The 17,664-nt window shown below is 36.7% G+C and overlaps 1 protein-coding gene across 2 annotated transcripts in view; it reads left to right on the top strand.

The window, feature by feature from the left end:
• Nucleotides 1–17,664, top strand: part of EPHA6 (EPH receptor A6) — a 519,060-nt gene that overhangs the window by 28,971 nt on the left and 472,425 nt on the right. For both annotated transcript variants that reach the window (XM_059816426.1, XM_059816418.1), the window contains exon 2: nt 9,704–9,768. In XM_059816426.1, coding sequence (XP_059672409.1) covers nt 9,704–9,768 — 65 coding nt within the window. The remainder of the gene's footprint in view (nt 1–9,703; nt 9,769–17,664) is intronic.

The following is a 17,664-nucleotide window of genomic DNA, read 5'->3' as shown; positions in this document are numbered from 1 at the left end:
GTGATGATACAATCGTGGATCAGTTACATAGCATGAATAATGGATATAAAAGTCCGAATGGTTTGTGAAGCAAGTGGCTTATTTCTTCCTTCTACCTTCATAAACTCTGAATGCTGAAAAGTATATGGAGTTGAAAAAATAAGTATTTGGCAAATTAGTTGCAAACAGAAGGGAACACATAAGCTTACAAAAGTGATATGTAATGAGTGTAATAATCAGCTTTGGTCTTCAATATGTCTTATCTACTTAATTGTTCAAATGAAATACTGTATCATTCCAAGGTTCCATTAGTTGCTACTTCCATTTCACTAGCTTCAGTGGTCTGACAGTATATGAAATAATGGTACTGAAGATACAGCTGGAATCAATTGCCTCTGCCTCCATCAGTTCTCTCAGTAGGTACAAGAATTACTCTTTCATTTTAAAAAATCACATAAATTAAATCTGTCAGTGTGGTATCTTATGATTTTAGGTAGCAAGAACAAAGTACAGCATTTGGATTACTTAGCTTGCTTATTTACGTGGTACAGTCACATAAAAATATGCATTCCATAATCCAAATTCAATAAAGTTTTCCACCAAAAAAGCACAAGAGGAGAATAAATCAGAGCTTCATCTCGCTTTTTCTATTTAACACTTAATCCAGTGAGGTTACTCTGATGTAACTGAGGGGTCTGCAATGGTTGGCAATGCAATACAACATGAGAATAAAGGGATTAATGTTGATTTTTCAAGTGAGAATGGAAGAAAGGCAATGTGAAAAAGGGTAATGTAAAACTGAAGCTTTTGGTATGAAAACGTTGTCTTACATTCCAGTGAGAGATGGAGCAGTAGGATTACAGCAGCCTTCCACTCTCAAGAGAACGTGCATGTTTGCACGTAAGGTATGGAAAGGATAATTATATTGTCTCTGAAGTAGCAGGAGCACTATGAAAGTGTGGGAAAGCATAAAATGATACAGCAGAGGACATAAATTTTAATTTCATTTAAATAATGATCTTGCTAAGAAATAGCTAATAAGGTTCTCTAGGAAATAAGGTTGAATAAAAAAGGTGGGTAGTGGCATTTTATGCAAAAGGACCACTGTTTGTTTTAACCTTGTTAGCTCAGAGCCACAGGATTTGAAACTATATCTATCCAGGTAGTAGTAGGGAACAGTAAGACTGAAACAGATAACTGAATCAAATCAGAAGATAGCAAAAGTTATTCCTTAAGCATCTGTATGTAATGTATGGAAAGAAAAATTGTGCTGTGGGAGAATTAGTTTTTGAAGATGCTCACTGGAGACCTCATGTACCTGGGAGTAAAACAGCACCAAGTTAAAGACAGGCAGTTATCCAACATAAAAAGTATTGCACCCAGTCTAATAACATCGCAAACTTCTTAGGACTGAGAAGGTGAATTTATCATGAATGAGATGTTGGGTTTTGTACACGAAAAATTATTCTGACCCATTCTCATTCATTAGAGGAGAATTCTAATCATGTGTTTGTGTGAGTGTGCAAATGTGAAAATGAAAAGGTGAAAGTGGAAATTCCTTTTTAAAATTCTTCATTGAGAAATCATTGATATAATAAAAAAGGCCAGTTTTGGATAACAGCTACATTAGAGGTAACATGAAAGCAGAATCTAGAAACATAAACACTTGTAATAATTAATGGAAAAGAGAGGATACATGTGGAAGTCAATACACGTTAGAAAATATGAAGTGTAGAAAATTGAAAATAGAAGCTAAGTGTGTTAGGTAAAAGCCCAAGTCTCACAACACTTAGGGTAATGGGAATTTCTCTGTTGTATTATGAATAAAAATGTTTGTGTGAATGGTACTGAACTATTTTTAGAAAGACGCAGAAAGTAAGGTGTTTGGAATTGAGAAAATTAGAAATTAGCAATTTATTCACATAACATGAAGAATATGAAGTACTCCCCATCTGGTGTAAATAGTTCTCTTCCAAGAGTCCTGAAAGAGTTGACTGAGGAGATCTCTGGGCTACTGATGGTAAATTTAATGAGTTTAGGGACTGAGGGAATTCAAGAATATTGGAAGAGCATAGGTGTTAGAGTAGTGGTTTGAAAACAAAAGGGAAGCACCATTAACCAGATAACTAGACTTTTATAAAAACCACAGCGTTAGAGAGGATTTGAGAAGTCATTTAGCTTCCCCCCCCTGCCCCAAGGCAACATGAGATTATGTAGAAACCAGGTCTGACAGTGTTTAACGTGTCTTAAAAGCCTGCTATAGTAGAGATTCCCCAACTTCCCAATTAGTCTCAACTATCCCTCTTCTTTACAACTGTAGGAGTAGTAAGGTTTTTTCTGAAGTCTAACATAAAAGTCTTTTTACTGTAATTTAAATGCCTTCTTCCTTTTTGGCCATTTACATAGAGAACAGGTTATTCTCTTCTGCCTTAAACAGCCTTTTACACACTAGAAGATTGTTAGTGGATAGTCCTTCTAATTTAACCTCCGAGGTAAATGACTCCAGTGCACTCAGACCTTTCAGAGCACAGCCTTTCTAGAGATCTCATCGTTCCTGTTGCACTCCTGTCGTGTCTTTGCAACTGATCCAGGTTTTTTTTTTAAGTAAGGCACTGAAAACTAGACACAGCACTGCCACTAAAGGCTTACAAATGCTGAAGAGAGGGGAAGGATTACTCTATATATTTTGCTGGCTAGAATCCTGTTTGTTTATCGCAGTCAAACAGCATTGTCGATACTTCATTTACTATATGATTTGCTATGACTCCTGTATACTTTCCCCGCAGAATTGCTATCTAGACAGGTGCTCCTCATTTCTTACTGCTGCAGCTCATTAATCTTGCCTAAACCAGATAGCTGTTGCATGCAAAATAATGGAGATTCTGGAAAAGGATTCAATTGATACGTATTTAATGAATGCCAGTTTATTTGTTTTATGGAAAACAGGCCTGGTCAAAAACCCCAAGCATTTAAATAATTTTTCCCAGTTGATTACATGTTAATTGCCAAACGTAACTTGGGTATTGCATATCTCCCTCTTCTTTCTGTCTTCCTCAAGCAGACAAGCCTCAGAGGTAATATGTTTAGATTTTGTAAAGTATGACAAAATATCACAAAGTGTTCTGGCAGTAAAAAACTTACCAAATTTTTTAGTAAATGGATTTTAAAAAACTGAGGTCTAAGAAACCTTAAAGTAGTTCTCAGTGACTGTTAAATCACAGAACATTTAGGAAAATAAATATAAAATAAATAGCTGACAAAAGAGTAGTAAGTAAATAAAGAAAGAGGATGTGCAGACAGGGAACAGCCTTTATCACTTAGTAGAGGTCAGCCTTTAAAAGTAACACTTGTTTCAATATAAACACATGGATCTTTGTACATTCAAGAACAAAAATGCAACCCAAACTGAAAAATAATGATGAAAAGGAGTGATTCTGTAAATGACAGTGATATCGATAGATGAATAACTGCCTATGAGTGCAATGCTACAGTAAAAAATAGGCTAATGTGACCTTGGATATATAAATAGGATATAAAAATAGGCAGAGTTCTTTATCTTAATATATATTGTTAGAAGGGATGATTTCAGAACACTACAGGTGATCCTATTTTTAAAAATGAAAAAGCCCATAAAACCTGGAAAAAAAGTGCAGACACTTCAGAAGAGAGCAACAACTCTCTTGGGGGCTGAAGTGAGAGACCTTAGAAGCTCAGTGTGTTTGTCGTATAAACTGATTGCAATTGATAAGTAAGTTCTTGGAGAAAAAAAAATTGTGCCAGTTTTTGCCTGTTTCTGGGTATCATCTGTAATGACTGCCTACTCTTCTGGAAGCTAATGAAACTTTCCATCTCTTATTTGGGCATCTTTTTCTCAGTGCAGTGGACAGATTCTGCACACAGGCAATCCGTAGCTCCTGAGCGCATGGCGTGTGTTTGTGGGCAAAGCCACAGGGCAGACAGATAGGGTGAACGTGCTGCCAGGCTAAGCGGCAAATGTTCCCTGCTCCCAACACAGGCACCTGGCGAGTCTCTGCCAGCCCAGCAGTTGTCAGCTGGGTGGCATGTGTTGGACTCACCTGGTCTGTGTCTTGCCAAGTTGTCTTCTTCTGAGTCTCGGGATTTTTTCTTGGGGTGCTTCCGCAATGGTATTTTTCTGCAGCTCCCTGAGTTACTAGTGTTGTCTTAAGAAATTAATGTCTCTTTGTTGTTCTATTTTCCTTGCAAATCTTTGGCTTACCCACTATATATATACCCACTCAGTGAAATGTATTAGTCCACAATGAGTGGGAGGTCAAGCTCGGTGATCTGATGGCCTATTCTGAGGCGGACTGTGATTCCATGAAGTTGGCTGAAATCCTTTATTCATTTAAAACTGTTAGGTCAGACTGTCTGGAGGTGTGTAAAGAAGAGGAGAAAAGAAACTAGTGAAATGAATGTTTGGAAAGCTTTTTCCTTGGTTGTACAGACAAGATTGTAGAGTTCATCTTCAGAACAGTATTTTGGAATTAGAATTGAAATTCCACACTGTCAGTCCTCAGAACTCTGCTCATCATAATTTTAAATAAAACAGTTCCCTCAGGACCGGGCAAAACCTCTGAAAAGATTAATTTCAATTGTAAAGTCTAATAATAGCAGTGTAAGATATGTCAAAAAAAAAAGGAAAACTGGAGCTCAATATGGCATAATGAGTTATAGCAATGTAATATCTATTAAAGTATGTACTGGAAAACAAAGCTAAGCACTTTTAAATTCTCAGTATGAACTGTGCAGTTAACTAAAACAATAGGTTTACAGCTGCATGTTTAAGTCTGTATATTATTGTCGGGCAAGTGAGAGTATCCCTAGCTCATTTATTTAAGGAAGGACATGCAAGTGCTAAATCTAAGTTCTTTTTATCCAAAGAGATTTTTTAAAGGATGTTTGAGTTCATTTTGAATCGTGACATGACTTTGTAATGGCAGATCTACACTCTTTCACTCTTGTTCACTCTGCAAGTTTTACACTCTATGTGACCTCAGAAAACTGGCTGGTACAAGTGGAGATTGGATGTCAGCAATGTCAATAGCATTGCTCTAGTTGCAACCAATTTATTTATAGCTTTTTTAATTTATAGCTTTTTTCATAAATATTAACTGCAGTAGTTCCAGACACATACTTTTGCTTATCCTGGCAGTTAATGGCTTGTCCATAATGGCCACTTTGCATGAAGTCTCATGTAAGAGGAATGGGGCTTTTTATGGCATATAAAGGAGTATAAATAAGTAAACACAGGGACAGCGGTCACTAAATGTAGCTTCCTGGTTCCATTAACTTTTTAGGGAATTTTCTCTTGTTTTAAGCATCATATGTATAGTGTCCACCATCTGTTTTTAGTGCCTTTGCATGTGAATTTCCAGTTCTTTAGAAACTTTCACTTTCCTGCAGTCAGAGGAGAGGAGATCATTCCTGTATGTAATTCAGATGTATACATGTGGGCATTCCTCTTAGTCTGGATTTTTTTGGCAGAGTGAATTTTCTGCCAAGGAGCTGCGAGTTGGAAGCTTCTTGGCAGTGTGAATTTGTCTGCCATCAGGTCTGTGCTTCTGGGGCTAGACTGCTTCTTAATTATCTCATTTAAAGACAGTTTGGGTATCTTTGTCCCACACTGAAGTCTATCACGTAGATATCTCCAAATCACTGAAGTGTGCGAGGATTTTATTACTTTATCCATGTCCTCATTTGTATAGCTGGCCCTATTGATTTTGTCGCGTTACTGGGGTTTACATTTCTTTGCCATAAGTGTAATGTTTACTTGATCTGCCAGTATTTGCACATTTTTGATTGATAATTATTTTATGTCTTGTAATACAACTACTGTTGGAAAGACAATCTTTTAATTTTTATGATTTTTATTTCTGACTCTGAAGGTGATAGCATTCTAATTCTGGTTAGTAGTTGTTTGGTTGTTTGAATTCTCCAGGTTGAGGTTCTAACAGATTTGTTGGATATAGGTGAGCATATGTGAGCGTACAAGATGCTTGATATGGAAAACATATCAAAAATTGTATTTTAACAAAACTCAGTTATTTGATGGGGATCACTACTTGGTAAATGTATACAAGAAATATTATTAGATCATGGTTCAACTAAATGTAAACTTAGCATACTTTCAGTGATTAATTTACTCTAGTTTTTATTTTTTTAATCTATAGCTTTGAGCTTTCAAGTAGTACTTGATTAATTTGGGCACGGAATTAATTAATTCAGCCTCCACTCAAGAAATGAATTAGTTTTCATTCCTGTATTTTGGGGCTTGTTCCTTGGAAGTGTTAGTTTTGAATACCTGGATGATGTTCATTAAATCATGGTCCTGCTGCTACAAAAATTGTAAACCTGAAATGGCACTTCAAGCTCCAATGCTGTTTGTAGAAACAGTTAATTTCCACCTGCAGATTCATAGGTTTAGCAGTAACATACAGTGTTTTTCATTTGATTATTTATTTAATTTTGTATTAAAGAATTAAAATATCATCAGAATAGCACTTGATAAGTAGTAAGATATAACCTCAGCTGAAAACCAAGTATATTTACAAATAGTCCATGTTTGCTGGATGGAGAGAGGAGGGGAGGAGAGATGGAGAGAAGAAAACAAACTCCTAAGATGAACTGAAATATTCTCAGAAGCCAGCTAAGCATTTGGTCTTCACTATGAAAACGAAATGTCTAAACCCAGTGGCTTAATATTTTTGGAAGTGGCAGATCCCCAGTACACTATAACTTTACATAGGAGACTGCTGCATCACAGCCCAAAAGGGAAGACACTTTTCTGACTCTTCAACAGGAGTATCGTAGCCTGATGCAAATAGAAAATACTATGACAGCTGTAAATCATAGCTTTGTAAGTAAGCAGAAGGCAGCAATAGTCTCAGTGGGGATTGTGATTACATTTTTTGGAAGTAAAATAGGGCTTGTAAAAAAATGTTTAATTTACCTTCAAGTTATTCACAAAGCTTCATAAACTGGTGAAGTGGTGAAGAAGTGGAGAGCAGAGTACTCCCCTTTGTTGAATATCCTTTTTAAAATGTCATTAGTTTCTCCAAATAAATCATTAAACTTTTATTTGGTTAATGTTGAGCTTGTTACCTGACTGTAAATTTGCTGATAAGACTATTTCAGTTTCAGGTTAAAAGTCAACATACATTCAAATATAGAGGAACTCTAATTATCACTAATACAAAAGACAAAGAAAGATGGTAGGTCAAGTTTCCTCTAATAGGCTGGTGAGTTCATGCAGTTTCCATGCCAATGTGCCTTTTCCATAAAGCAAAAAAAAAAAAAAAAAAAAAAAAGAGACCTGGCTTCGGCTGCTGCTGCTGTACTGCTTTATAGAAACACATTATGGATAGCTGTACATTGATTGTTTAGACAGATAAGAGGTGAAAGATAGTGCACAACAGCATAAAACCCCCAAATGTATGGCAACTATTAGCTTCATTTTTCTCCATCATTTAACCACCCAAAGAAGTAGTGGAATTTGTGGGCTGTAAGGAGGAACTGAGCATTCAAAACACACTAATTTGACAATTAAAATAAACTGCCCTATACAATGCTTATTTTTATGTCTACCTGGACTTCAGCAAAGCCTTTGACACTGTTCCCCACAGTATTCTCCTGGAGAAGCTGGCGGCCCGTGGTTTAGACAGGTACACTCTTCGCTGGGTAAAAAACTGGCTGGATGGCCGAGCCCAGAGGGTTGTGGTGAATGGGGCGAAATCCAGCTGGCGGCCGGTCACAAGCGGAGTCCCCCAGGGCTCAGTTTTGGGACTGGTCTTGTTTAATGTCTTTATTGATGATCTGGATGAGGGGATAGAGTGCTCCCTCAGCAAGTTTGCAGACGACACCAAGTTGGGAGGGAGTGTTGATCTGCTGGAGGGTCAGAAGGCTCTGCAGAGGGATCTGGACAGGCTGGATCGATGGGCTGAGGCCAACCGGATGAAGTTCAATAAGGCCAAGTGCCGGGTTCTACACTTTGGCCACAACAACCCCAGGCAACGCTACAGGCTTGGGGATGAGTGGCTGGAAAGCTCCCCCGCAGAAAAGGCCCTGGGGGTGTTGATTGACAGCCGGCTGAAGATGAGCCAGCAGTGTGCCCAGGTGGCCAAGAAGGCCAACGGCATCCTGGCCTGTATCAGAAATAGTGTGGCCAGCAGGAGCAGGGAGGTGATCGTGCCCCTGTACTCGGCACTGGTGAGGCCGCACCTCGAATCCTGTGTTCAGTTTTGGGCCCCTCACTACAAGAAGGACATTGAGGTGCTGGAGCGTGTCCAGAGAAGGGCGATGAAGCTGGTGAGGGGTCTGGAGCACTCCTCATCAGAATGAGGAGCGGCTGAGGGAGCTGGGGTTGTTCAGTCTGGAGAAGAGGAGGCTGAGGGGAGACCTTATCGCTCTCTACAACTACCTGAAAGGGGGTTGCAGAGAGGTGGGTGTTGGTCTCTTCTCCCAAGTGACTAGTGATAGGACTAGAGGAAATGGCCTCAAGTTGCGCCAGGGGAGGTTCAGGCTGGGTATTAGGAAAAATTTCTTTACTGAGAGAGTGGTGAAACATTGGAACAGGCTGCCCAGGGAGGTGGTAGAGTCACCCTCCCTGGAGGTATTCAAGGAGCGTGTGGATGTGGCATTGTGGGATGTGGCTTGATGGGCATGGAGCTGTGTGGTGGGGGTGGGTTGTTTTGGTTTGGGTTGTGGTGTATTTTGTGGTTTGTGGGTGGTTTTGGTTTTGGTGTGTGCTGTGGTGTTTTTTTGTTTTTGTTTTTTTGTTTTTTTGTTTTTTTTTTTTTATGGTTGGACTTGATGATCTTACAGGTCTTTTCCAACCTTAGTGATTCTGTGATTCTGTGATACATTTCTTAAATTAGAGGGTCAGATTAAACAAATCCATTAGAGGGCAGTAGTACATGTAGGTACAATGTCTCTTGCACTAAATATTTAGTTTAGAGTCAGCTTTCTTATCACTATGAGCTGTCTTCTGTATAATTTTTGCATTATTAGTGAAAGGAAGAGAAAAATGAAGTTAATGTAATTTAACGTATTAAAATAATGCAAAAACATTTTGTAATATAAAAGTACAATAATGCACATCCTGTCATATATTAAAAAAACAAAACAAATATGGCAGAAATGATGCAAAATATATGTAGCAGCTTTCAGCACTGTGATATTCCAGCTAAAATATCAACTCCAAAATTGTTAGTCTTCCTGTGTTCTTCCTGAATTATACAATTAGTATATTGTATAACTTTATTTCTGGGAAGTTTATGGGTTTTTTAAAAGCATCTTAATTTTGAAACTGGTTTTCTTTTTTTATTAGCTTTAATGCTAGTCCATGTGCAGGCTTTCTAGATTTCCAGGCAAGGGATTGCAGAAATGTGCATGCTTATTCAAGCACCTTTTAATGATTAAGGATTGGTAGTGTATTGTGGTTTGGTAATGATTTCTGCAAAAGATTTAGGTTTTATGCGAGTTGTATCTTCTGAGACATTTGATAATGAAATGTAAGCCATGAAAGCCTAAATGTTTAGATTCTGGTTTTCTTTATACTCCAACATTTTAATTGCTTTAACAGCTTTAAGCAGGTGTAGCTGGCTAATATGGCTAGTTCAATTCATACCAGTTTAATACTTTACTATATTGTGTATGTCTAATCCAAGCAATACCGCAAACATACCATTTCTTTTTCCATTTTCAGTTGTGTTACTTGATACTACAGCTGCCCTTGGAGAACTAGGATGGAAAACATTTCCTTTAAATGGGGTAAGTCACTCACCATTTTGGTTTTATTGTCTTGGTTTTGGCATTCTGCCACTCTGGAAGTGAATGGCTATTATACCTGGTGGATATTCTTGCAATGTAGACTTGTCATAAAGATTTCAGTTGTTCTTAGGACTGGAGAAGTCTTTGTTGTAACTAGGAATACCAAGATGCAAGAATGACATGAGTACACATTATTATGCCCTTCTCTTGCTTTTCTGAGTGTTAAGAATCTATCTTACTTTAAATCTGATTCTAACTGTTACACATCATAAAGTTCCATATTAAAAATTCCTACGCTGGAGGAATGTGTTATGACTACATTTTTTGTGAAACAAAAGGAAAAATCAGTTTCAATTTTATAACTTGAAACAAAACTTTAATGATTTAAGTGAGGATTAATATGGACTTAGCATCTGGTAAAATGGTATCAGGTTAGCTAAATCATAAAAACATTATAAATATGTTAACATTATTAAGCCAGTTTAAACAGAGAAAATATTCAAATAGTTTTGTTTTTTTTCCTGTACTGACCCTTCTAGATTAAAGTTCGCTATTCCAGTTTAATGTCTTGCATAGGTTCACTGTACTGTTAGTCCAGATTGCCAGGAGGCACTTGACATTGCGTACAGAGCACCAGAGTGTTAGAGGTGTCTGGTATACTTGGAGATGCTGTGGCCTGGTGAGCGTGGGGAAGAGGAGCATTTTTTACTCTTTAAAGTTCAACCATCAGTGCTTTGCCAGTGGCTACACTTCCAAAACCCGTCTTCTCTTTTCACCCCACTAATGCACATAACAGAATATCAGAGGCATTTGTAGTTTAACTTTTAAATTAAGATACAGTATACTGGAGCATTTAGCACCTATTGTATCAGCTTCTGGTTCTGATGTCACTGTACATATTGTATATCACATTTTTATATTGGCTGGCATTATCTCTTAATTCTTTTGTATGAGGCATATAATTACTTCTCTGAAATGAGCTCGGAAAATACTGTTTTTCTGAGTGAAAAATCTTGTTTCATTTTTAGTTATTTTATTTCTTGTGATCTGTTCCAGAAGGACATAGAAGTTGTCTATCCTCAGCACCTTAATAATCCGTTTTTATAAAATGCCTTCTGTGTCTCTGCCCTCAGGGATTTCAAGCAATGTGACATTTCTTATTCTCAGCCTATTTTCAACTTTATGGATTACTCTTTTTCAGGGTTTTCCAGTTCTTTGTATTCCTAGACATAATTTTGGTCTGTTACAGATACTTCTGTGTTTTACATTTTGTATGCAGTTTCATGCAATCTGAATTATAATTCTTCAAGTTTTATTTCCTTCAAAAATCCCAGACAAAGCAAATACATCATCATACACCTCATCATACACTATGATGAGAAAATACAGCGAGGAATTCTTGCTTTAGCAAAAAACATGTCATATACCATGATGAGAAGACACAGCGAGGAATCTTTTGCTCTAGCTTTATAGAATCATAGAATCGTTTAGGTTGGAAAAGACCTTTAAGGTCATCGAGCCCAACCGTAAACCTAACACTGCCAAGTCCACCTCTAAACCATGTCCTTAAGCGCCTCATCCACACATCTTTTAAATACCTCCAGGGATGGTGACTCAACCACCTCCCTGGGCAGCCTGTTCCAATGTCTGACAACCCTTTCAGTGAAGAATTTTTTCTTAATATCCAGTCGAAACCTCCCCTGGCACAACTTGAGGCCATTTCCTCTTGTCCTATCACTTGTCACTTGGGAGAAGAGACCAGCACCCACCTCTCTACAACCTCCTTTCAGGTAGTTGTAGAGAGTGATAAGGTCTCCCCTCAGCCTCCTCTTCTCCAGCCTAAACAACCCCAGCTCCCTCAACCGCTCCTCATAAGGTTTGTGCTCCAGACCCTTCACCAGTTGTGTTGCCCTTCTCTGGACACGCTCCAGCACCTCAATGTCTTTCTTGTAGTGAGGGGCCCAAAACTGAACACAGTATTCGAGGTGCGGCCTCACCAGTGCCGAATACAAAGGTACAATCACTTCCCTACTCCTGCTGGTCACACTGTTTCTCATACAAGCCAGGATGCCATGATGGTAAGCTCCATTGAATTAAACAGGGAGACTGGTATTTGGAAAGCACACAGATATAATTTCAGGTATTCTGTAAATTCTTAAAAGCTTTAGTTACTCCAGTAACAATAACCACAGTATACAAGCACAAAAAAACCCTGCACTCAAAGTTGATTTAAAACATAGCTATTACAACATACCTATTTTGGTTGGTCATACATACCCTTAACATTAGTTTTGCAGCATTTTGAGGTTTTCAGGTGTCTGAGGACCTTTGCTGTACTTTAAGAATTGGCAGCACTTACTAGAGTACAAGGAGCTTACATTCGAGTCAGCACTTGGGATTCAATTGTTAGAGAATTTCACAAGTAAGTACAATCTATTTTTTAAAAAAAGTAGCTAGAGTAAATATGTGGGAGAAAAGCGGTTTTTAGCATGAGGAAAACATACAGAATAAGGAACATAAAATAGGCAGAAGAGGCTGGAGTGAAAACTGAGAGGAGCTGGATAAATTAAGTATGTAGAGGTAGTTAAGAGAAGTGTGCATGTACTGTTAACTCAGGAAGAAAATATATTTAAACTGTTGATGAATTAATCTAAGCTATAAATGGGATAAAGATTCATATGCACTACAACAAAGAAGTTTTTGAACAAACTTTTTGGGAATTTGTACAGTATTTGTGAGAATACATTATTTGGAGAAGCATGATCCATTTAAGAAAGATGCTGTAAGATATTGGTACATACAGCAGGAAATGACTGGATATGCTGACAAACAAGGTACTCCATTTCTCACAGTGGAATGAAGGAAAATGCCTTGGGTCGACGTTCCAGGAAGGGCTGCTGTGAGCAGTAGGACCTAGTGGCAATGCTGCACCTCTGAAATGGTGCAGAAAGAAGGAACAAACAAAAACCCAAAATAAATAGTGGAGACAAATGACTTATATGAAATGGGAGTTATTTCTCTCACTCACTGAGAGTTATGCAGAACTGCAGATTAAAATCGATGTTTGCTGATTTTTCAGAGTTATTGTCATTCTGACAAATTTCATTAAAATATACCAAATGTACATTTTGGTTTAGATATTTGATCATACTGAAAAATTGCATAAAGCTATTAAAAGATGAAAAGTTACATTACGTTGGCTTATAAAATATTAAAGATACTAAAGTTAAAAGCTGAACTGGAATGTATTTTTAAACTGTTTCTATTTAAATTATTCTGGGATCCTGTACCTTACACAAAGGCAAGAAGAAAAGTGCTCATGTAATTGACAGAATATGACATCTTCATGTCACTTTTGCATGCAAGCTCTGAAACAAAAGGCCAATGTTCATATTAATTACTACTTGATTCTTATCAAAATGTAAGGGAAAATAGTGCTTTTGGGGTCAGCTAATAACTCCTATTAAACTTACTGATTTAGTAGAGAACAGTAAAACTGTTGTCTTTCTAAATCTTGCACAAACATCAGAGATGTTGTTTTATGTCCGCAGTGCTATCTAATCTGAGTGACTTATCTGTCTTAATATAATTCAGAATATGGCATAATTATTGCTGTGATTGAGATTATCACTGGAGAAATAAGAACATATTTTGTCCTATGATGGGCACATCAGCATTTTCTGTTTTCCTGGAGGAGAGTGACAGGTTTTGGTTTGTTTGTGCTTTTGATCCAGACTTTTGTTCAGATATTGTGTAAATCTTACAGTTACTTTAATCAAACTTTAAAAAAAAAAAAAGTGTGTGTGTGGTGTTTACATGTGTAAGAAAAATGTCATTGACATATGGTTACTGCTCTGATGGACATTTTTGAGGTTAGGGGGATGGAATAATAGGTTTTCGTGAGACTGTGACATTAAGCGAAGTCATTAAATTACTGGCATACTCAGTCACAAAGAATGTTTCCATTAAATTAAATAGCAACTGAAATATTAATGCTTGGGATTTGGGTAATATTGAGTATGCCTCAGAGATTTTAAACTAACAGGCTAGGGTGAAGTAAGAGAAAAAATTAGGAGGTATTCTTTTGGAATTTGCAGAACCTTAACCTTCACCTCCCAGACCTTTTATTTATAGTAAATTCATAACGTAATGTTTGCAAGCTTTCAGCAGTTTTGGTAACCTCTAGAGGTACCTACCCAAGCAAGTAAAGATACAAGACCGTAGTTTTCTATGTGGCATTGGTATGCAATCCCATCATTTAGCTGCAAAGATCAGTCATGCACAACTTTGTTATCCATTCCTTGGTAATATAATATGTGATTTTATTTTTTCATTTTCTTCCCAGTTATTTGTACAACCTTCCCGAAGCATGAGAATACAATAGTTTTTCTTACAAATATGTTTTCTTTATTTGCTTGTCAGATTCTTTCCTTGTATTTTGAACAGGTAATAAATTAAGTGCTTAGAGCTACAAAAATGCAGCATAAAACATTAATATCTTTGAGGTCAATAGAATCAGATTTTGTTGATTGAGTTCCAATTTAGCTTCTTAGTGATGGGCTGTCTAAAATTTCTAGTTTAATAATGGACACATCTGATACTTCCTCTGTTCTTTGGGCTACAGTTCAAAATGACCGATTGATTTATGAAAAAGGACATGATATGGAATGAAAGTAGATATTTACTCAACAAACTGTCACTCCATAACCTTGAAAATGCAGAGTAAGTTTTTTTTTAATTGGTACAAAAAATGAGAAGGCATTCCTTCATAGGTTTGAAAAGAGGATGTGGGTGTGAGCTGGCAGGCAGGCCAGCTGAGTTCATGTGAACCATTATCCAGGGTTGCAGCTGAAGTCAGTTCGCTGGCCTTGGGGACAGGATTACTTTTCTCAGGTTTTCTCACTACAGCTATGGGTGCTGCAGCTGTTAGAAGGGCAGGTTTTTTGTAGGGGATTAAGCCCTTTTTAAGTGGTTAATAAGGTTTTGAAAATTACGGAGGAAAGGAAAAAACCTGAAAGCCTAGCTGAAATGTAGTGGTCCACAACCTTCACTTATCCATTAGCAGTAATGCTAATAAAATAAAGTACCTTGGGCAACTCCAGTTGTTGGGTTTTTTTCCTTCTGACTTCAATGTAACTTTTTTTTTTTAAATGATTATTTATTTCCCATTGCATTAAGCAATGTAACACAATTTTGTGAGCAAAGTTTGCTCATGAGCTCTAGTTTGGAGATTATTGTCATAAGGGCCTGTCTATTCCAGATAAACTTCTACCATAAGTACTCCTACTTAACTCTAACAATGCCTTATTTTGCATGAGCTGAATCTACTTTGCAACTGTTAATTTGGAATAAAGTGTTCTTATTTGAAGAAGAAAATTAATCATGAAAAAATATTCTGCTTCTAACATTAATCTAAATTTTAATTTGTGTGTAGCCACTTCATAAACTCAAAAAACTTTTTAAAATCAGTGTAATAGAAGGGCAAGGTGACTCATAACACAGGGTTGTGAGAAATTATTTATATGTGGAAGGGGCTTGTACAAGCTACCTTGACTTGTCATGGTAGGGAAAATGTATAGCCTCAGCAGTAAAGAGCTTACTAGAAGTCTTCTAAATTATTTGACAGCTGTGTGAGTGATGGAACTCTTTTAAACGTAGTTCCTGCAGTTATTTGAACAGCTTCCTTGTCAATTGGGAATTTTCCTATTGATTTATCCACAGAAGTCGTTCTTTTTTAAATATCTTCTTTCTTTGGGGGACCTTTAAGATTTTTAATAACTCTCACTAATATACAGTTGTAGGGGGGTTTTCTGTTATGAATTTGTTGAGACTAAACTTATGAAAGTACTGATTTTTTTCCCCTACCCTCTCTGTTAAAATAATTGTTTTACAGTTTATGCATCAGTCAACAATTCACTTTTTAGCTCCTTCTTAGGTAATTAGAGGACATTTTTGAATGGCTTAGTACTATTTGTCATCAGTACTCACTTACTAATCTTTTTAATGTTGTAATCAGAGATGATACTGAGGTTTTCCAGTGCCAACCTGCAAACATTTCTTTCAATGTAGCTGCATCCATCTTCACCTTCATTTTTAAGTGATATCTCTGAAGGTGATTGGGCCAATACGTCTTGGAACATTCTTATACAATGCTTAAGATTTTTAACTACTGATTTTCTTAAGTGAATTGATTATTTTTTAGAATTCTCCTAATTTCCTTTGAAGTGACATAAAACCAAAACACTTCTAAAGAAAGAGAGAGAAACTTAGGCCTATTCCTTTATTAAAAACATCAATAAACAAAGCAATTAGCAAAAAAAGTAGCACTCTCCAATACAAAGTCATTGGATGCATAATGAATAGAAAACAGCGTAAGAAGTTAGATAAGAAAGTTAAAGAAAAGAACAAAGAAAGAAAGGCAGTACAACTTCACTGTGTGAAATGATAATAAAAGTATCAGGTTCAGCTTTAGGCGCAACACACAAAATACAGTAAGAAGGAATGTAAGATGGGGAAATGGTAAGAGAGAACAGAGCAAGTAACATGAAAGTGGTAAAAGATAGCAAGGTAAGCAAGTAAAACATAAGCAACTATCTGAGACGTAAGACTAAGACATGCATAGTGAAATCACTAATATACAAACAGAAAGTGAGGTTAGTGCATTGAACATGCTTGGATAGCAGTATAGCATCATAAGAAGAAGATAGGGAGTGTATGGTAGATATGGTGATACTCGGTGTCCACAAAATAGTTCTGCATTTCATATTATCTACAATAAGAGAACTACATTTTGAAAAAGATAACAACAAATAAATAGTACAGATACAGCGTGAAAGAAATGCAAATTCTCCTAACTGTAGTTCCCAGTCATTTGGATTTGTCTATGAAATAGAAACCAGGTAAGTTATGTGTGTTTGTAAACATAAATTTGCATATCCACATGGCGACTACATTATTGATTTTATGGATGACTGTGATTTGAACATTTCATGTAGTAGTGTGAATTGCAATATCATCAGTACTTCTAATCTTCACTTTTAATATTGTAACTATTAGATCTCAATAGTTTTAAATTCTTTATGATCACAAGGAACAATTCATCGGATCACCCTTATATCAGAGGCTGTAAGATTTCAAGCCTCACCATGGCATTTACTCAGTAACAAGTATTTCACTGAAGTATATCTTTTTGAAAGACATCAAGAAACCATAATTTCCCTTTGTGATTTGTTCCATTAGTTAATTAGATCACTGTTCAAAAAAGGGTTCCTACTGTCAGATTCTTCCTTCTCAGCCTCATAGTGTATCTAAACTGATGAAGTCCTCCTTGTTCCTCCTCCTACTTCTCCGAAGTTCAAATCATTGTGTGGCTCTTCTTTTTTGAAAATAAGGACACAAGTATGTAGTATTTACAGTCAATTTCATTATTTTCTACAGTTACAAATCATCATGCCACTTTTCTTTACTATTTTCCTGTTTAACTATCAAAGAGGTCCCACTAGGCTTTCTAACTACAGTTACAATATTGGGAGCTCCTGTTTGGTTGATTCTCACTGCGACTCATAATTGTCTTCTAGAACTGCAGTTTTATACCACATAGTAATCTATCCGTTAGGTAAAAGTGGTATTCTCACTCCTAGATATGTAAATATACATTATCCTCCAGTGACTGTTCCTGAACAAAATATTTATATCATCCTGTGTGACTTCTGTGTTCTAAATATTTACCAAACAACTTATCTTTGAAAAGTCTGATTAGAAAAACCCTTCAGGGTTTCATTTTTGATAGCTAATATATGATATTTATGACGCTATATGACTATATGATATATGATAATACTTCCTAGTCTCTGTAATCTGTGCTTAAATATTGTAAACTACTTCTAATCATGCATC

Source organism: Gavia stellata, chromosome 1 (assembly GCF_030936135.1).
Source record: "Gavia stellata isolate bGavSte3 chromosome 1, bGavSte3.hap2, whole genome shotgun sequence".
NCBI classification, from domain to species: Eukaryota; Metazoa; Chordata; class Aves; order Gaviiformes; family Gaviidae; genus Gavia; species Gavia stellata.
Note: the sequence above shows the minus strand (reverse complement) of the source record. Positions and strands in the feature narration are given on the sequence as shown.